Source organism: Drosophila gunungcola, assembly GCF_025200985.1.
Source record: "Drosophila gunungcola strain Sukarami chromosome 2R unlocalized genomic scaffold, Dgunungcola_SK_2 000004F, whole genome shotgun sequence".
Lineage (NCBI taxonomy): Eukaryota > Metazoa > Arthropoda > Insecta > Diptera > Drosophilidae > Drosophila > Drosophila gunungcola.
Genome location: NW_026453167.1, coordinates 4,798,014 through 4,817,836, shown reverse-complemented (window position 1 = coordinate 4,817,836; position 19,823 = coordinate 4,798,014). Strand labels below are relative to the sequence as shown.

Sequence of the window (19,823 nt, the reverse complement as noted above, 5' to 3'; positions counted from 1 at the left end):
CAACATGATTTAGGGCGATATATAAAAGAGATAACGGAAATAGTGAAATTTAGTGCAAAAATCTGGCAGCACTGTATTGCTTTAAGAGTCTTATTACTCACTTTAGAGGATTTTTGAAGTTTAAATTAGGAACTCTACTTAAGTCGGCCTTTAATTAACTTCCCGAAATCGAATTAAGCATTTTCGCAGCATACGGATGGAAAAAAAATGGGGGAAATACGAATAAATTCTGTTTCCCGCGTACGACAGAGTGTGACCAGTTGTCGACGTGGCAGACATCCACCTTGAGCGTGGCATTGTGGCATATTAACGAAAACAAACGGCTGCCACACCGCAAACCGTTTCTGCTTGTCATTTTGCTCTGAATTTTTAGCCGCAAATTGCAGGTAATTTCGCGAAATATAGGAGTCGCAGTAAGCCGAACCCCACAAAAAAATAAGCAGTCTGGCACCTAGCAAGCGGTGCATACGTCTCAGAAACCCGCAAACCGAAAAACCCTAAAAAAGCACAAACATGCCGTCGCTGGAGGTGAGCGTAAACAAAGTGATAGTGCATCCACTGGTTCTGCTGTCCGTGGTGGATCACTTCAATCGGATGGGCAAGATTGGCAACCAGAAGCGCGTTGTGGGTGTTCTCTTGGGCTGCTGGCGCTCCAAGGGAGTGCTCGATGTGTCCAACAGCTTTGCAGGTTAGTACTCCAAGCAGAACATCTGGAAATACAGCTCAAATTGACACATTTCCATTTGCAGTGCCCTTCGACGAGGACGACAAGGACAAGTCAGTGTGGTTCCTGGATCACGATTACCTGGAGAACATGTACGGCATGTTCAAGAAGGTTAACGCCCGGGAACGAGTGGTGGGCTGGTACCACACAGGACCCAAGCTGCACCAGAACGACATAGCCATCAACGAGCTGGTGCGCCGCTATTGTCCGAACTCCGTGCTGGTCATCATCGATGCCAAGCCCAAAGATCTGGGCCTGCCAACAGAGGCGTACATATCCGTGGAGGAGGTCCACGACGACGGCTCGCCCACCAGCAAAACCTTCGAGCATGTGCCCAGCGAGATTGGCGCCGAAGAGGCGGAGGAAGTGGGCGTGGAGCATCTGCTGCGCGACATCAAGGACACCACCGTGGGCAGCCTGTCGCAGAAGATCACCAACCAGCTGATGGGTCTGAAGGGTCTGAATGCCCAGCTGCGCGACATCAAGCAGTATCTGCAGCGCGTGGGCGACAGCAAGATGCCCATCAATCACCAGATCGTCTACCAGCTGCAGGACATCTTCAACCTGCTGCCCGACATCACCAACGACCAGTTCACGGGCACCATGTACGTGAAGACCAACGACCAGATGCTGGTCGTCTATCTGGCCTCCATGGTGCGCTCGATCATTGCCCTGCACAACCTGATCAACAACAAGCTGGCGAACCGCGACGCCGAGGAGGGCAAGAGCGACAGCAAGGAGGCCAAGGAGAAGAACAAGGAGAGCAAGGACAAGGACAACAAGGAGACCAAGGACAAGGACGGCAAGAAGGCGGAGGAGAAGGCCGACAAGGGCAAGGACGAAGGCGGCAAGGGGTCGCGCAAATAGGAGCGAAAGAAGAAGCGCAAGCCCCGTCGCAAGCGAAAGAAGCAGGGCCCGCAGGACTAGCTGCTGCTGCTGCTGCTCCTTGTGGCGTCCAGGAACTGCAGACACCGGCGTGGGTGTGCAATGGCCTCAGATAAACATACATTGCCACCATTCATCGTTCATTGTCCCCATGAAATCAAGCTCCCTCTTTATTATTTCGCCAGCTACGCGTAACTAACTAACGGCAAGTTTATGTAATTAAAAATTAAATAATTTAAATACTCCGCTTGTTTGCTTGAAGGACTTTTAGAGCAGCTAGTTGCCTTGTTCCACTCAAAAGAAACACTTTGTTGCTTCTGTTTTCTTATTTCGTAAAACCGAAATTATATTTAAAACAATTAAATCATCAAACACCTTGGAAAGGCAATGTAATTGGCTGTCTTACGATCGCCCTTCCAAATCGGAGAAAAACGTGTGAGTAATGCATTGTACAGGGCGTCCTCTATCTTAGAGCAGTTACTACTTAGAAAGCATTTTACCGAATTTCACTTGACTTACAGCTGAGCTAGTTAACGCTTACGAACTAAGGCTAGGGTTTTTGTTTACATTAACACCGTCGAATGGCTGGACACAACTAGAATACTTAGCCAACAAACTAGATTAAACGTTGAGTTCCTCGTTCCTCCCTTTTCGGTAATGACATATCGGGGAGTCCTGCAAAATGGCTGCTTTGCAGGACTCCCTGTGGCATAGGGATAGAGACAGAGGCTTCCCCTTAGACCAGCCACTCGCTGGCCAGCGGGAACTTGAGCGGCTGGCAGCTGTTCAACCTCAGCGAGCAGTTATTGTCCTCGGCAGCAAGTGGGATCCTCGAGTTGATCATGGGGTTGCTCTGCACCGAGCAGAGGCTTAAACTATGGCTATGCGACTGCCTAAGACTAGCACTAATGATATCGCTGCTGATCCGATGCTGTTGCTGTTGCTGATGCTGATTACGGCTACGAATCTGATCCTCCGGCGGGCAGGTGTAATTGCAGTTGAGATTGTTTGAGTGGAAGGCCGCTTGGCAGCTCCTTCCTTCGGCCCCTGAGGTTGTTGGTGACAAGCTGTTGCTGTTGCTGATGCTGCTGCAGTTAAAGTTGTAGATCTTGATGCTGGTGCAGCTGGTGCGGATGTTGAGACGGACCTGGGCGTGGTCATGTCACACCGAGGTGCCTTGCTGGCCGGGCACCACCGATCCGCAGGACTCCTCTGGCTGGAAGGACTCCTGCAGCCTCTGGCGGCATCCGCCCTTCGACGCGAAGCAGAACTTGTAGACGATGTACAAGGGAATGCACAGCACCGAGGAGCAGGTGACCGCCCAGCCCACCTTATAGCTCCAGTCCGGATAGTAGTACTCCTCGCCCAGCATCTCCTTGTAGCCCATTATGGAGAATATGAAGATGGTCTGCAAGTGTTTCACAATTTGTTATTTAAATATATTTTGAATGCTGAACTAATGTCTCACCAGCAGGAATACGGGACTAATGTAGGTCCAGCAGATCCGCCAGAATAAACCTGGCTTGCTGCCCAGCATCTGTTCCACATCCGCGCTGAAGCGATCCACGCCGTAAAACCAAAACACTCCGGCTGCCTCCACAAAGACCACAAAAAGTATGGCCAATCCAGGTCCGTAGACATTCAGGAAGTTGACCAGCACCACACCGCCCTGAAAGGATATGGAATTTTTATATGGATTTAGTTTCTGTATATCTTTAATGCTAATTTATAAGTTTTTCCCGTCTTTTTTAAGTATAGCCTCATCATAATAGACCAAGACCGTATCTCCCATCAACAGGTTCCCTCTCAACTGGCACTGATTAATGGCTGTGGGCTGAGTTATTGAATAGCTTGATCCCTTGACCGATACTGGTCACTCCAAGTGGCCAAGTAACCAAGTGACCAGGACAGGCAGAAATAAAGAAGGCAGCAAATTACAATTTCAAATGTAATCAGATAAAGTGGCGGGAGTAAGAACTTTTGTGCTTTTGGTGCAGGACCAACTGGCCCATCGTTGGTGGTTGTTTGACCAGGTTGAAGGCAAACAAGCCCACCGCTCTTGACAGGTGATAAAAATGCAGGAGAGCGAAAAGGGAGTGGGAGTGTGTGGAGCTTAACTGGCGAACGATAGAAAGCACTTAACACGGCAATCCATCGACTTCTAGCTGGCATATTTAAACAGGGGTTGCTATCAGCTAGATGGTGCGTTAAATGGGCCACTTGGTCATGCATGCATATGTATCAGGGGTGCTTGGGAGTTAATTAACCGAATCAAGGCCCGAATCTGGCTGAACCGGCGTACTCACGTAGGTCATTGTGGGCAGGGCGCACAGGAAGATGAAGGCGAGGAGCAGCAGGACGAACAGCTCCCTTCGCCGGCCAATCACTCGCGGATATTCGTCACACAAGGCCGTAATCATCGCCTCCAGTCCGCCAAAGGTGCTGTCCAGTCCCAGGGTGATCAGCATCAGGAAGAAGATGATGCTCCAAAACACCGATCCGCTCATCGTGGCTATGGCCTCCGGATAGACGATGAACACCAGTCCGGGACCCTCCAAGCCCACTTTGTCGATGGACGTCTTTTGCACGTAAGCCATGTACCTGTAAGAAAAACACAAATGTCTTTAACTAACCAATACTATTTCATAATTCAGTAATAAATCACTTATAAAGGTGCCTAAAAGTAGGCAATGAAAATATATCGTAGTCTATTGAACGGAATTCATTAGACTTTCAGCATTTAAATATATTGTAGTATACTTTTAGACACCTTAATAAACGTTTTCTGTAGTAATTCCCATTCTCTGTTAATTGGTTTATGTGTAAATTAATTAATTTAAATCATTATGGCGTGGCAGTATTATAAGTATTATCTTCAACTTACCAATACTATTTCACATTTCAGTAGTTAATTTATTTGGGGGGCCTCAGAAATCACTAAGATTTTAAAATTATTTATAAAGTTGTCCTTTGATTGGACTTTCGGACTTAACATTTATCGTAGCATACTTTTAGAAACCTTAATAAATAAGTTCAAAGTCCAGTAATTTCTGTAGCAATCTCAATTTTCTGTTAATTGGTTTATCGGTAAATTAAAACCTAACAATTTATTTAATTTAGGTACTATTTTCTAGGTAATTCCTAACACTTATTACTATTAATAATCTAAAAAACCTTTTAGTAACTGAGTTTACCACTATGGACATTAAGTATTCTGCAACTTAAACTATAAAAACTCACCCCAAAACGGAGAAGATGACAAAGCCGGCCAAAAAACTGGTCAGGCAGTTGATGCTACTTGTGATGAGGGCATCCCGATAGCAATTGTTGTTGAACTTGTTGTAGCTGGACAGGGCCAGCAGGGTGCCAAATCCGGGACCCAGAGAGAAGAATATCTGCGATGCGGCGTCAATCCAAACTTTGGAGTTCTTCAGCTTGTGCCACTCTGGGGTTAGGTAATACTTGATGCCCTCATCTGCGCCGGGAAGAGAAACTCCCCTGACCAGCAGAATGATAAGCACCACATATGGAGCCAAGGCAGTGACCCACACCACTTTTCCGGCACTTCGCACTCCCTTCCAGAGTGAGAAATACACCAGAACAAAGACACCGAAAACGCAAAGTGCCAGCGTTGGCTTCACCGGACCCATGAAGTCCAGGCCATTGCCCTTGTAACTCTCCAGCACTCTTCGCCTGCAAAACAATCGCTAAAGGATAAGGATCTAAGGATGCATCCGGGATACCCACTCGAAGAACTCCTTGGCTGGTGAGGTGGCAAACTCCGTGAAATTCTCACTGGTCACCTGCATACAGTTCTCCGTGTTCCATGGATTATCGCAGGACGTCCACGGCAACTTGGACGTGAACGAGGCGAAGAGATAGTACACCGCCCATCCAATAATGGTGTTATAGTACATGCCCATATATATGTCTATCAGGCAGATCGCATAGCCAACACCTGGAAATGTGAGGGTTTACAGAATAAAGTTGGATTATAAATACTAACTTTATTTAGTAAACTGGTCAAAGTTTGAAAAATATAAACCTTAGATTCGTTAAGTAAATTTAACTATATAATGCTAAACAGTTTTTATTGTATCAGTTGTTCAATTCGTTTTGGAACTTCTTATTTCTTTGATTCAAATTATTTAAATAAATAAGAATTAAAATTGAAATATTGTTATAAAACTTGCAATATTATATCTTTTAATCGATGTTCTGTTTAATGTTTTTATGAGCTCTTTATAATTAACTACCATGAATTCAATCAAATACTATCAATTTATATATACGTCCTTAGAAACCCTTTATCCACATTTTAATTATTTAAATAAGCTATCAAATATTGAAATACTGTTGTAGAACTTGCATTATTATATTTATTTAATTATTTTATATATTGTACTATTAGTAATGTATTTATGAGTTCTCTATTATTTTTGACTATGAACTTAATCCAATATTATCAGTTTAGATATACTCTTTGAGAATCCCTATTATCTCCATTAATTTCCCTAATTACTCGCTTAACAAGACTGCAAGATATGCAAATCAACAGGTAGCACTTAAAAGCCAGCCCAACTTGGCCTGGGAAAACCAATATATCTGATTGAAAACGGCCAGGGGAGAATCGGAAAAGAAATTGGAGGACTTTTCTATTCTATTCCCGCGTGACAATTTGCAGGTTTCATCTTTTGTACAAATCACCCTCCGTTCTTTCCGTCCGCTTACTTATGAGGCCAATAAGACACGTCACGTGATTTAGCCTCCTTTGAGTTTTCCACGCGCTTGGCTTTCCGGCTGCTTTTCATTCATTCCCAGTCGCTCGGCAAAAGGTTTGCCAAAGCAAACACTTGTTGAGCAAATGATGACTGCCACAAAGTGGTGTTTGCTCTTGGACTTTTTACGACGAGCAACGAGCGACGAGCTGGAGTGGGATTTGGCCTAGACAAAAAGTGACTTGGCAAAAGTTTCGAGCGGACTTAAAGCGAGCAGCAGCAAATCCAGTGGGGCAGCCCATGGCCCATGCGTTTTGTTTGCCACTTAATGGAATTATCAACTCGATATGCAAAACTTTGAATAGAGGACTTCCCCTCCAGTGGCTGGCTTTTCATCGCTGCTGTAAATCAATTTGAGGACAATTTAATTAGGGCCTTCAGCCCGGATGGAGGTCCTGATTTGGGCTTTGTGCGTTCCGCTTGAATAAGTCGTTAATTGTTGCAACAAGCTCTGGTGACTCTTATCCAATTCACTGCTTGATAATGTCGCCGGCACACACACACAATGGTTTCCCCACAGTTCCCTTTATTTTTCAAAAAACCCCGCCCAACCCAAAAAACAAAAAAAAAAAAAAAAAACGGAAAACAGGAATCTTTGGTCCTTTGTGCGGCCAACAAGTGCGGGTGGTGGCCTTTGGAACCTTGGAATCTGGCTGAGACAATAATGCTCGGCCGAGCGTAAAATATCAGACATCAACAACACACGAGTTTTGTGTCTTATATGAATTTCGCCGAGCCACGCTGCGTATACTTAATTTCTCATTACAAAATGCTAGCGCTCGAGGCTAAAGGTCCTCTGCGCAAATATTGAACGCTTTTTATAGATTTCAATATGCAATCACATTTTTTTTATACCTTCTGCGACTAAAACTCAATATTTGTAATTCATTTAAATTGCCATATAATCTTGCATTATATACGGAGCCCCAGGCACTCTCATATTTATTTGTTTGTCATTTTTTTAGGGCTGACATAGAGGTTTTTTACAACTTTTTCAAGAGCAAGTAGAAATCCCGGCTTTTACACTCACCTTTTAGGGCCGGGCAGATGCGCTTCCAAATGCTGAGGCAGCCGCATCGATGGAACTGACCCAAAGCCAGTTCCATGTAAAACAGGGGCAGACCGCCGAAGATGAGGAACAGGCAGTAGGGAACCAGGAAGGCACCGCCGCCATTCTGGTAGCAAATGTACGGAAATCGCCACACGTTTCCCAGGTCAACGGCGAAGCCAATCACGGCCAGCAGGAACTCGGCCTTTTGGCCCCACGTCTCTCGAGTTCTCTCCGTCACGGACACCACCAAAGTGCGCTAAAATGAGGTGAAGCAAATTGTAATTTTATCCTAAACTAAAAACAATTTCACAAATATCTGTAAAATAAATATAAGTATATATTTATATTGTTTAAAATCATTACACATATTACATATAATACAAATGTTTTATAAAAATCTATATCATAAGATAATAAGGGTTTTTCCTCTTGTACAATAAAATAAAAACTGACAATACACTTATTTTCATTGATGGTAGGTATTACTTATGTTTTTGTGAAAACTTTCCTTGCGAACAAATTTTAAAAGCAGAAAACAAAAATCGTTGTTTAGTTAAATCAATCCTCAACTAAATTGTTGTTTTTGTGCCACAAAGTATATATTCCTAAACCAAAATTGATTCTGTCTATTTCTAGATACTAGTCTTTCGAATTGGGTCAGAGTTTGTGCGCTCTAAATTTAAAACAAATTTTTTTTAAATACATTTTTTTGTGTACTTGCAGTAAAAGGAAAGGATAAGGCAAAAATAAAATATGAGAAACATGAATATCAAAGAATATAATTGTTAAAATCAAGGAAATGTTTTGTGTCATTTTGTCAGCCCAGAAAACTCACTTCATTGTTGGCCAACTTGGGGGCCAGCGGGTCGGTGACCTTGGCGGGCGTTGCGTGGTCGCCGTCGTCCTCGTTGGAGTCGTCCTCGTCCTTGTTCGGCGACTCCTTGTCGTTGCTCCAGGGGGCGGGGTTCGAGCGGCCCGTCGTGGCAGCGGCTCCTCCGAAATCGGTGCTCCCGCTGCGATCCATGTTGCCGTGTGGGGGGCGTTTGAGGGGCGGGGGCGTGGTGCCTGGAGGCGTGGCAGTGTACGCCGATCGCGGCACTAGCTTAGCCAGCCGAACTCTGAACTAAAGTCCGGGGGCCAGAAAAAGCGAAATCTGCGCTCAATTTGCGGCTCTTCACGGCAATCTGCAATCCCTCCGCTTTTCCGGCCCGTTTATCGCTGTGGTCGTGAAAATTGCATTTTCCCCACTACTCTTCTCACATGCTGAACTCGCTGTATCGACTGGCCAGTAACTGAAACGAAAGTTAAACAATCGCATTAAATGGGGCATGGCTAATGATGGTCATTTATTGGCAAGCGATTTCGAATTTCTCACCCCAGGGGAAGCATTGAAATAAACTGATTTTTGCATACCGTACGAGAGATGTTCAATAAAATAGTTAAATGTACAATTTTTAATGCCCCTTACTACAGACTCTGGTGAATTGTGAATTCAAATAGCCGCGGTGTCCTTTAAACTGCACTAATGGCCAGCAAAAATCCTCTCAATGTCAATGTCGTGAAATATTGTCATTTCCGGGCGACTGTTTTCCCTTAACTACTTTAAAGGTTTCTCCTTGAATTGCAGCGTTAAATTTGAAATTGGCCACCGTGGCGTATGCGTAACGAATTTCACTTAGCTAAACGAATTCACAATGAAAACAATTGCAGCCTTGATCTGCGTCAGCAGGGGCTTCATACAAAGGGGCGTTTGTGTGAGTTTTTAATTGCCATTTAATTGTGGCCCACACGCGAAGCCAAACAGCAGATAAAGATAAAGAAAGTTGTTCACATGTGCCGACGGGCCACAGACGGAATTTCCAAATGGGAAGCGTTTGATAAGTGCTAAAAATACAGGACAGGAAAACCGAATTCAAAGCAATCAAAAGGCACTTAGAGATATGAAGAATGTCCATCAGATGCTTCGCAAAAGATATTTAGCAAGTATTAAAAATGTAATTAATAAAACAAAAATTAACACATTTTTTAAAAAATACATTCACCATTTTTTAAACTAAACGTTATTTTTTATTTGGAATGAATGTATAATATTGTTTAAAAACGTTGATATATTTTAAAAGTTAATAACAATTGGCTTAACACGCTTTGGCCAAGAAACAAAAGGACTTGTCTAGAAAAGAACTTTTGAATCGGGATAAAACATTTTTAAACATTGCAAATTCGAAACATTTGTCTATAATTTTAAGAAGGCTGTTTTTTTTTACCATACACAATTTTTTGTATTTCAAAATCTGCTTTAAAAGGTAACAACTATATTTAATTCGTGGAGCCTTAAAATAAAAGAAAATAATATTTATGTTTGAGAAAGTTATACAATAACATTTTATTTTTTTGCGAATAAATTAAATATCTTTGAGTACTTAAAAAAAATACATTTTTATTGAGAAAAAAAAAAAGAAATGAATAAATCATTTCCTTAATATTTTGACAGAAAAATATTTTTTTTATACTGAACTGCTAGGTTATACAGCTTGTTGTATTTAAATAAAATTAAATATTATCTTATATTTAAATGTCCACTAAATATCATTAATATAAAAAACTGTTTTCGTTTATTTCAAATATTTCATTGGACTTACTTGTTTTGGATTAAACTTGAAGAACTGCGTTTCTCAGCACAAACGGCAGTAATTTAACTTTTTATTTTGCCACACATACTTTAAATTAAGCACTTTGAATATTGTCCAAGGCACTGCACAAATTTCAAATTTGTAGGACTTCCATGCGTCCGATTTGAGAGACGCGCGCCGCTCCTTTGGGCTGATGAAACTGATGAATCCTGCGGCCGGAGTCGTCCTTTTATACGCTCGCTGCGCAGGCGGGCGCTAAGAAGTCGTCGGCAGGACGAATGGCCGAGTATCCTTCGGCTCGGTTTGGTTTCTGGTCGCAGTATCCTCCTTTGGGGGTTGGAGGCACAGGCATCCGAACAAGAAGTCGACGGACAGGTGGCAAAGTGTAACTTAAATTGCAGCAAACTGTTGCTCATCGAAGTTGATTGAACGTCCGTCCCCTGCCTTCCCACAAGTGGGCGTGGCCCATTAAGAGCGCCTAGTTTGTCTTGTTAAATGGTTGCCACATTACAATACCGTCCAGCCGATTGACAAGAGCAAAAGTTCCATTTCACTAATTCAGTTTCGAGTTGAAAACGATAATTGCGGAAATTATATTATAGTAAAGCAAAAGCGAAGTCAAGCAAACTTGTGTGTGCAATTAAAGTAATTAGTAGTTACGGCACTTTTTTTGCTTAGCAGCAAATTATTTTTGCCACTTTTCGTTTTAGTTTACAGCGTTTTTTGTTGCACAAATTGTAGGCTAATATTATTCCATTAAAAACATGTCACTGCAAAGGCATTTAAATTTAATTTATTGTGTTGCTCAACAGTTGAATGTTGGTATTTACTTTTTATAAAATAGGTTGATTGGATTGATAATACGTTTTTTACTTATTTATACATTTTTTCTTTAGCTTCACTAATTTGTTTTACTATTTAGCAGCACCTTAATTTTCACTTGACACTTTCGAGTTGTTTGTTTTCATTTAGTTCCTCTTAATTCAAACAGAAATTATTTATAATTCCACGGAAAAACAGCTCGCTATCACAAATAACTTAAAAGATAGTTGAATTCTGTGGAAATTGGTTTCACTTGGTTTTTGGCGAAGTTCACTTGTGGATATTTTTTTAAGTAGTTTACTCTTTGAATGGCGGCAGCTAACTGATTTTTAAAGACCCGGATGCTTCCATTTGGTCATTTGATCACTCGATTTTATTGGGAATCATTAAGTGTCTTTTTTTTGCGTTTAATTAAACTTTTCTGTATTTATTTGCTAATTATTGCGAGCGGAGATTGCGAGAGCGTGGCGCGCACACTCGACGCGAATTGTCAAGTGGGTAAATCAGCGTAATTGCAAATCGCCATCGGCACTTTAAGTCGCGGATCGGGGGGTTTTGTGGGGTATTATCTGGAGTCGTCATGGGTTGCTCACGTTTTCTGTGGTTGAGGTAGGCGATCTTGTACTATAGTTGATGAAGAGCACTGCCTATTTTCTGCCCTTAGACTGTGTGTCTGTCAATGGATATAGAGATGTAGATGTACCATGGATGAACACCCAGAGAAAAAAAACCCATAATAAAATTAAACATTGAAATATTTGAATGTAACATTGTTTTTAAAAATATAAACTTACTTAAAATAAACTAAAAGCATTATAATGTAACATAATTAATTGTTTATTTTTAATTGAAACTAAATTTCTCCATACTTAAGAATAAAAATGAAAGTGTAACTCACTTTGACTGCAACACAACACCGCTCGGGGCTAAATTGGTACCGAAAGTATTTAATTCAAAGTGAAAATATATAAATATACCATGATTTTTCTCTGGGTGTACTATATTCCCCGTTCCAACCACCAGCGTCAGCGGATCATCGCTGAATGTGCGTTCCTGAACTATTTTGCCACAAAACTGGGCTTACATAACTGTAATGCGACATCGAATTTCCTACCCAAGCCGCAAACTACGTCATCGGCTCCACGTTTATCATTTATCATAATAAACGGAGGGCGTGAGATCTTAATGGATTGCCATTGATCAGGTGGTCGCTCCAAATTGCTGAGTAGTGCTACAATAATTTATTTTAAATTGTTTTGTCATTAATGCAAGAATTCATTACAATTAAAGTCTCTTACAGCTTTTGTTATTTTCTAAATTGGTTTGTTTATTACATTTTTCACTTTAGGCATGTAAACATAGCGAAATCTTGTAGTTCAAGTTCATCTATAACAAACGAAAAATTTTAAAGCTATATTTTCTTTATGAACAAGATTGTACTGATAGATTGCCGAACACTTTGTAAAGCCACTATTTTTTCTACCCTATTTTAATTTTTAATCTTTTCCCTTATTGCTGAAATGAATATAAAAATTGATAAATTAAATTAAATCAGCAAGGTTCTGGATTCCATTTTGTTTAAATAAGTTATTGCCTAAATTCAATTTATTCATAATATCCTCATAAAGTTGGATATTTGGCAAGCGTTTTGAGTATCCAGGGCATAAAGGCGGGCAGATCTGTGTAGTAGGCCTTCTGACCATTACCACAGGGTCCTTTTCCATGGCTGGCCAGTCCAAATATCAAATATCGCGTGGATCCAAAGTATCTTCCCAGCCAAGTCAGTGGCCCTCCCGAGTTTTCCCGGCATTCAGTGTTTTCGGTGGTACAGAGAAACGACTCATGTGTGTCCACAGAGCACTGCTCCGTATTCACATGTTCCTCAACTAGATTTTCTTTTGGGATTTTCCCGGTTTGCATCCATTTGAGAGCGGTGTAGGATTGTCCCATAAATGAGGTAATCGCTTGGAGATCGGGGGTTAAAGGCAGGCAAATGGGTCGAATATGATCTGTTCGTTAAAAAATAAGTACATTATTTATGTATGCAAATTTATTTTCAATTTAATTAAAGTAGCGTTTTAACTTAAATTCTTATTTAACTTAGTATTACCAACCTTTAAAGACCACCTTTCGGTCCAATCTCAGCAGAGCAATATCATTTCCAAATTGGTAATATACAAAATTATCATAAAAAACACTTTCGTTTATAAAAAAATGTTTCACTGGTGGTGCACAAATAGTTTCCTTGCAGTATTTCGAAGTCGTGGGACTGTGCTCTCCCAGTCGAACTTTAAATCTGTTTAGAAATATGATTAAACTAGTTTAACCATCGATAATTCAATATAATTTTCATTAACTTACTCGCTAGATGAAGGACAAAAAGCAAGACAGTGAGCAGAAGTTAAAACAAAGCCTGAATGAAATAGTAAACAAATAATTAAGTAAAAAACTCCAGAGCTTAATCTTAATCTTAAATTTAAACTTACTTTCCGAAATAAGTGTGCCTCCACAGCGACAATTTTGTATATTTTTTTCATCATAGATATAAGCCATCCAAGGTTGGGACATCGGAAAATCCTTGCCATGATTACCTCCTTGTTTTTGTATTCCGCAATCCTGCTTTTTCAGCTGATCGTAAACTCTGTATTCTTCGGGGTTCAAAAATTGGGAATCGCCATGATTTGAAGGAATTACGGAAATTATTAGCCACAAAAGGGCAAAAACTTTGAGCGAACTGTTCATGGTCCAAGCTTATATCAAACTGAGTGCTGGTGTGCGGTTGAGGAACATTTGGGTCCCACGCTTATCGCTCAATTGAAACATAGGCTAGTATTCATAAACAAAAATGTCAATACATTTTACAGATTAGCAAAGCCAATTCAGGGAAAACCATATGTGACCGCAATCAAGAAGATAACTTCCTTACAAAAAATATGTTAAAAAGTCGGAAAAATGTAAATAGTTTTTTTATCCACAAATTCAAACACAACCCAAAAACGTTTCTAAAATGTTTGGAAAATTAATAAAAAATGTTATTGATTTCTTTACGAAACTTTAACGAATATGTAATAACTTCGTTTAACAAAAATACTATTAAATTTCACTAAAGTAGTACTTCAAGTTAAAAGTTAGTTCTAATGGCTCGGCTTTGCTTATCCATAAAAAATTACCTTAAATTGTGAAATTGGTTTATATGAAATTCGAATCCCCAGTGATTCCAAAATTTTACCGCCAAAATGTTTAGTGCTTGTCCAACTGCTTAGTGCAGCTATGGCCACATTAAAAACTACTCTCAGCAAGCAGTGGTCATTCAGTATATATTTCTCAGTAAGCAGTGTTCCACGATGCCATTCACATCGATATTAGAGAATTTATTTATCAGTGTTGAACGACATCGCAAATGATTTCATTCAGAATTTCGCTGTGACCTAAGATGCCATTCACACAAAATACTTCCTGCAAACCGTTGTGATTTTTTGATTTACCGGACGGTCACACTGTTTCCTGCGAACCGTTGTGATTGTTGTTGATTTTTTGTATTTATTATTGTTGTTCAAAAAACTACAAGTTTTGGTAGTTAAAAGAGGCTAATTAATGAGAAATGCGCCTGACGAAGCTCTGGCAGAATCGCTCGTCCGGCGACCGGCACTTGAGCACCTACTTCTGCTTTGCGGCAGTGCGCTTGCTGCTGGTTTTTGTGCCCCAACTGGGCTATGTGCATCCAGATGAGTTCTTCCAGAGCGTGGAGGTGATGACAGGTGAGTATTATATTAAATACCCTATAAAGTTAACTACAACTACCTTCTTTTCAGGCGATCACTTTCGGCTGGAACACACCCGCAGCTGGGAGTTCAACAACTCGCTGCCCGTGAGGTCAATAGTTCTGCCATTCGCGCTGCTCCGGATTCCCTGGAGTTTCTACGAATTCATTGCCGAATGCCTGAGAGCCGGCTGGCAATTGGAGCTTCTGGGCACGTACACCTATGTGGTCTTTCCCCGTCTGATCTACACCTTGATTTCCTACTCCAACGACTATTGTTTGTACCGCATTTGCCGGCTGTATGGTCTTCGCTTCGAAATCCGCCTTTTGGCCATGGGCAGCTCCTGGATTCTGCTGGTCTTCGGCACACGCACCTTCTCCAACAGCCTGGAAATGGCCATGTGCTCGTGGCTGCTCTGCCTGGTCTCCGAGTGCATGCTGCGCACCAATACGGTGGTCTACAAGAAGGAGTTTCTCGAGGAGAAGTACGACAAGGCGGAGTCCATCAGTGAGCGAGTGCGGATCTGGAAGCTGAAGAACTCGCTGCCGGCGCACAATCTGCAGCACCTGATGACCATGTCCACGATCTGTGTGGCTGGGGTTTTCAATCGACCCACATTCCTGCTCTTCGGAGCGCCCATGGTCTTCTTTTGGCTGCTGCGAGGAATGGGCACCAGGAGCGTTACCTTCCGGGACTTTAACCTGCGGATTGTGCTCTTCTGTTTGTGCGCACTGCCCGCCCTGGCGGTATTCATCTTCTGCGACTCCTTGTACTACCAGCACTTGACCCTCGGAGAACTGCACATGATGCAACTAAGCATCGATAACTTTGTCTTCACGCCGTGGAACTTCATCAAGGCGAATCTGGACTCGGCCCAGACAGCCAGCCATGGAGTGCATCCCTGCTATGTCCACCTAATGGTCAACATGCCCATGCTCTTCAACGTCCTGGCACTGGCTTCGTTGGGAGCCTTTGCCCAGCTGCTGCTTAGGTTCTTCCGGGCGGAGTATCAAGTGCTGCCGCGCTTCCAGAGCATCGTGTCCCTGATGTCGGGGGCCATATTCGTGCCGCTCTTCTTTCTCTCGCTGATTAACCACCAGGAGCCGCGTTTCCTGCTGCCCGTCACGTTTCCCCTCCTGCTGCTACATGCCCCCAAGCTGATCACGGGATTCAGTGCCAAGTATCCCTTCCAAAAGGATCACCCGCTGCTGCGACGCTTCTACGACAGGCTACTTTCCAGCAAAGCCTCGGGACCCTATCTGCTGAAGATCTGGTACGTGAGCAACGTGGCGTTGACCCTCTTCTTTGGCTTCATCCATCAGGCGGGAGTTTATCCCCTGGCGGCGGAAATCTCGCATGTGGTGGCCACCAAGCCGGCTGCCACGCACGTTCACCTGATCACATCGCACATCTATAGCTTGCCCCTGCATCTGATCAACATTCCCAGCTCGAGAGTGCTGCACTTTAATAGGCAGACGCATCAGCGATATCGTCGTCCGCGGGATTTCTATTGTACGAGTACGGAGGACTTTCTCTGGACCTGCTGCTGCAGAAGGTGAAGCTTATCAGTGGCAACTGCGAGGTGAAGCAGTCGGGAGCCAGTCGCCTTCGCTACAAGCTCTACATGGCCATTCCGGCATCGCTCAGTGCAGATCTTCACGAGGCACTGGTGCACTCGAATGCCAGCAGCTACCTCAACTTCGAGCTGATCAACGTCTTCTATCCACATCTCTCCACGGAGGCGTTGCCCCGCCTGCAGGGCAGGCATCCCTGCGATGTGGATGCTCCCCATTGGGCCCACGACGATCTGCGGGGCACCTGTGCTCTGGAACAGCCACCAGCACTCAGCTTTGCCTACCTGAACAAGCAATTCAGCTCCTTCGTCCATCAACTTGGACTGGCGCTGTACGAGATCGATGTTAAGCGCAAAAAGCCGCTTTCTGTGCTACTTAAACATAAACCATTTTTAACGGAAAGACCAGCGTAATGCTCGCAATTTCCTTTATTCAAAGTGCCTTGAACCAAAGTTGTAGGCTAAGATTTATTACTTTTTATTGTAACTCAAGTCTGGCAAAGCACAACTTTTAACTATTTATTGTAAAGCTTCTGTAAACATTCCTGCTTAGTGCACAACAAACTTCAATTTTATAAATATGCCTAGTCATTACCAAATAGCTACTTAATCTTAAACTATCTGTTAAGTTTTCACAAATACTCGAGTTGAATAATTAGGACAATAATACCGAATGAGCAAGGAAAAAGGAAATCCGATTTGAGAGGTAATTCAGAACTCTGCCACAAATTCACTTAACACTCACAAACAATCGGTAATCAGAATCGCAATTCCCGTCTATTTCAGTTGACGAATGCTCAATGGTGCAAAAGAGTAATCCATTTGACACGCCGCTGGCTGTTAATTCCCCACAAACATCTGAGGGCGTGAAGGCGCGGCATCCGCGTTCATTGAACGTTCAACCAGGCGCAAATCTCGTTGTGTTCTGATTTAGAGTTTTGTGTTTGGGCTGCCTAAGCCGGAAACCCGTTTCTGGCAATGCGGCGACAATTGGCCTATAAAATGCTGGAGAACATTGGCCAAAAGCATCAGTCACTGACAAACCAACCAACCCAAACAACCAAATCAACATGAAGGTAAGAATCAGTTGGCCACTCGGGATGTTCAGCGTTTAAGGAATCGATTTTGCCTTCCTTCCTTTAGTTCCTCATCTGCTTGGCCCTCTGCATCGCCGCCGCCCAGGCTGGCTACATTGCCTCCCCGGTGGCCACCTATGCCGCCACCTATGCCGCTGCTGCTCCTGTGGCCTACAGTGCTCCCGTGACCACCTACGCTGCCGCCGCTGCTCCTGCCTACTCCACCTACGCCGCCGCTGCTCCTGCTTTCTCCACCTATGCTGCTGCCGCTCCTGCTTACTCCACCTATGCCGCCGCTGCTCCCGCCTACACCGCCTCGGTGTACGGAGCTCCAGCTTACACCGCTCCCGTGGCCACCTATGCCGCTCCCATCACCACCTACTCGGCTCCGGCCATCGTCAGCCCCTTCCTGAAGAAGAAGTAAACGGGTGGACCCACTCATTGACACATTCACACGATTCGATACACTAAATAAACCGACAACTTAAGAAAACGTATTTGAAAGCGATATAAGTGTGTGCATTTTTAAACAGATAAATGGTAATAGCTATGACACAGATTAAGAACTTTACATCAGCAAAGCTGACTGTTGAGTTTAAGCGAACACTCTGACTTGTTTGAAAGCATTATTGGGGTGCATATGCTAACAGAGAATTACTAACGGCTATCACATTGACCTTACCTTTAAGAAGTTTTAATCTATACCTTAGAATTAGAATAGAATCTAAAAGAAACATATAAACTATCCATTGAAAATTAGCTTGACCTTATACCTAGTAACCTACTTAAGAAACAAAATGTGGTACTTTTTACTTTACCTAAGTACCTTTTAACTTTCCTAGGCATTGATTTTATAAACCATACAATAAATCTTGGCTAGATATTCCTCTTGTTTTAGACGCTCCTTAATATGGAGCTGCACCCTGCAGATATCCTTTTTCCAAATTTATATTTTGAAAAGAAATGTTTTTATAATCTCACATATTTTCTTGTGCTCATAAAAGCTATCGTATTTCAATTAGATCTTAGCGAAAAGCTTACTAGCCTCAAAATAACTAAAAAAAAATAAAATAAAAATGTATTTGTATCTTTTTTGTACCTTTAAATATTTGATACCTTTTGCTTTATATGTGTATTTTTTGCAAATATCTTGTACCTTACTGAGGCCCATAAATCTAGTACCTTTTTCAACACTAGCTTATATATATTATAATATAATATTAGATGTAAGCAATGAATCAAACGTATTTAATGTGTATTTTATTCTATTCGGGACGACTCAATCGCCCAAATAAGAATATTTTCGTGCCCTCTACGATGGCAAACAGGAAAGGTCGGTTGCCAGTGACCAATAATCCAGCCCTTCTTGATCGACCGGCTAGTATTTCATCATCTGAAAGAAGACTTAAAAGTTCCAGGGCAGCCCTATACGAAACATAAAGTGAATAGTAAACCTGCTGCTGCTGCAAACTTGGATCCTTTTTCATTCACTTCAATGACGGCCGAGTGCTGTATGCTGTCGATCCTAAGTTTATCTTTCGACTTGGTCAGATCAGAGAGATCGGCGTTGTTGAATATGCTCTTTACACCCAGATCAATTAGTGGCTGGGCCAGATCTTGGTCGTATTTGATCTTAAACTTGGGCAGGGAAACTTGGAGTTTCTTCAAACTCAGACCATCCAAGTTGAGGGATTTCAGATTGTCCTCAGCCTTCCGGATTCCCCGGAAAGTCTTGGGCACTATCAGGGCCATGGCTAGACTTGAGTTGGCAAAGGGAATTACGGCCACGTGAGCGTCGAGTTCGTCTTGGAAGCTGTAATAGAAACTGCCCACATGATCCAACATTTTCACGGCCACCGAGCGCCTCTCATCCGGCAGGTAAAAGTTGCCTGAGGAAACCTTCTTAATGGGAAACTTCCAATAGGCTTTGAAAATGACCACATTTACGAGAATCACTTTCGTCGCATCGTCCAGCATTGAAGAGTCTATGAGATCCACGACCCTGCCCTTCGTTTTACCAGATACCCAGCTGTTGATCTTGTGCGCTCCCTGAAAACTGAGGTCCACGTTCCCGGCCTCCACATGAAGATACTTCCTCGACATTTGTTGATAGTTTGGCAGGATGGGTATTCCACTGGCCACATACATGCGACTGGATATTTTGATTTCAGGACTTCTCCGCTGTAGGGCCTCCAAGACCTCTGTCTTTGTGCTGCCAGGATAGCCCAAGACGTCCTTCAGCTCGGCTTCGGTTTCTCCAGCGGCTCCCAGGTAGATTTGGGCCAAGGCCACATCGATTGCTGTGGGACTGATGACCATGTTGGTGTCGGATAGCTCTAAAATGACCTTCGAAGCCAGCTCAAGGGTGGTGAACCTTTTCGGGCTGACTTCATTGGCAATGAAATATAAGAGACACAAGACACTCCACACGATCTTGGGCATTGTTGAATAGTTACTAATTGAACATTAGCTAAAATAAAATGTTAACACAGAAATGTATTCGCTACAGATTATTTATTTATT

General features: G+C 42.6%; 5 protein-coding genes across 10 annotated transcripts; 2 read left to right on the top strand and 3 right to left on the bottom strand.

Annotated features, from left to right (window-relative positions):
• Positions 1-316: 316 nt before the first annotated feature.
• LOC128253932 (26S proteasome non-ATPase regulatory subunit 7) lies at positions 317-1,849 on the top strand. The gene is made up of 2 exons (XM_052982649.1): positions 317-688; positions 750-1,849. The coding sequence occupies exons 1-2, from the start codon at positions 514-516 to the stop codon at positions 1,589-1,591; spliced, it is 1,017 nt and encodes a 338-aa protein (XP_052838609.1). The 5' UTR covers positions 317-513; the 3' UTR covers positions 1,592-1,849.
• A 649-nt stretch (positions 1,850-2,498) lies between these two features.
• Positions 2,499-11,911, bottom strand: LOC128253931 (sodium-dependent serotonin transporter). 6 transcript variants are annotated; one of them, XM_052982647.1, is made up of 8 exons: positions 11,789-11,911; positions 8,274-8,730; positions 7,418-7,694; positions 5,357-5,567; positions 4,850-5,302; positions 3,916-4,210; positions 3,078-3,278; positions 2,499-3,017 (listed from the first exon to the last, which is right to left on the bottom strand). In XM_052982647.1, the coding sequence occupies exons 2-8, from the start codon at positions 8,460-8,462 to the stop codon at positions 2,772-2,774; spliced, it is 1,872 nt and encodes a 623-aa protein (XP_052838607.1). In that variant the 5' UTR covers positions 8,463-8,730; positions 11,789-11,911; the 3' UTR covers positions 2,499-2,771. The 6 variants fall into 6 exon arrangements, with proteins under 6 accessions (XP_052838607.1, XP_052838604.1, XP_052838605.1 ...); XM_052982644.1 differs by lacking the exon at positions 11,789-11,911 and adding an exon at positions 10,078-11,419; XM_052982645.1 differs by lacking the exon at positions 11,789-11,911 and adding an exon at positions 10,078-11,419 and having other exon boundaries at positions 8,274-8,719.
• A 360-nt stretch (positions 11,912-12,271) lies between these two features.
• LOC128253982 (serine protease grass-like) lies at positions 12,272-13,634 on the bottom strand. The gene is made up of 4 exons (XM_052982737.1): positions 13,377-13,634; positions 13,252-13,303; positions 13,005-13,186; positions 12,272-12,899 (listed from the first exon to the last, which is right to left on the bottom strand). The coding sequence occupies exons 1-4, from the start codon at positions 13,630-13,632 to the stop codon at positions 12,511-12,513; spliced, it is 879 nt and encodes a 292-aa protein (XP_052838697.1). The 5' UTR covers positions 13,633-13,634; the 3' UTR covers positions 12,272-12,510.
• A 630-nt stretch (positions 13,635-14,264) lies between these two features.
• Positions 14,265-18,077, top strand: LOC128254088 (GPI mannosyltransferase 4). The gene is given in 4 exon segments (XM_052982902.1): positions 14,265-14,648; positions 14,703-16,160; positions 16,163-16,595; positions 17,301-18,077. Coding segments are annotated over 4 exon segments (2,472 nt in total). The 5' UTR covers positions 14,265-14,491; the 3' UTR covers positions 17,725-18,077.
• Positions 18,078-18,540: 463 nt separating this feature from the next.
• LOC128254032 (serine protease inhibitor 42Dd-like) lies at positions 18,541-19,742 on the bottom strand. The gene is made up of 2 exons (XM_052982802.1): positions 18,755-19,742; positions 18,541-18,693 (listed from the first exon to the last, which is right to left on the bottom strand). The coding sequence occupies exons 1-2, from the start codon at positions 19,740-19,742 to the stop codon at positions 18,566-18,568; spliced, it is 1,116 nt and encodes a 371-aa protein (XP_052838762.1). The 3' UTR covers positions 18,541-18,565.
• Positions 19,743-19,823: the final 81 nt, after the last annotated feature.

Excerpts from the sequence above, each read along its gene's own strand:
- LOC128253932 (XM_052982649.1), top strand. The coding sequence starts at position 514 with ATGCCGTCGCTGGAGGTGAGCGTAAACAAAGTGATAGTGCATCCACTG. Across the intron at positions 689-749 it reads TGTGTCCAACAGCTTTGCAG|TGCCCTTCGACGAGGACGAC; the intron begins GTTAGTACTCCA and ends TTCCATTTGCAG.
- LOC128253931 (XM_052982647.1), bottom strand. The coding sequence starts at position 8,462 with ATGGATCGCAGCGGGAGCACCGATTTCGGAGGAGCCGCTGCCACGACG. Across the intron at positions 7,695-8,273 it reads CCAAGTTGGCCAACAATGAA|CGCACTTTGGTGGTGTCCGT; the intron begins GTGAGTTTTCTG and ends ACCTCATTTTAG. Across the intron at positions 5,568-7,417 it reads CATCTGCCCGGCCCTAAAAG|GTGTTGGCTATGCGATCTGC; the intron begins GTGAGTGTAAAA and ends TCACATTTCCAG.
- LOC128253982 (XM_052982737.1), bottom strand. The coding sequence starts at position 13,632 with ATGAACAGTTCGCTCAAAGTTTTTGCCCTTTTGTGGCTAATAATTTCC. Across the intron at positions 13,187-13,251 it reads TTTTGTCCTTCATCTAGCGA|ATTTAAAGTTCGACTGGGAG; the intron begins GTAAGTTAATGA and ends ATTTCTAAACAG. Across the intron at positions 12,900-13,004 it reads CCGAAAGGTGGTCTTTAAAG|ATCATATTCGACCCATTTGC; the intron begins GTTGGTAATACT and ends TTTAACGAACAG.
- LOC128254032 (XM_052982802.1), bottom strand. The coding sequence starts at position 19,742 with ATGCCCAAGATCGTGTGGAGTGTCTTGTGTCTCTTATATTTCATTGCC. Across the intron at positions 18,694-18,754 it reads CAAGTTTGCAGCAGCAGCAG|ATGATGAAATACTAGCCGGT; the intron begins GTTTACTATTCA and ends GTCTTCTTTCAG.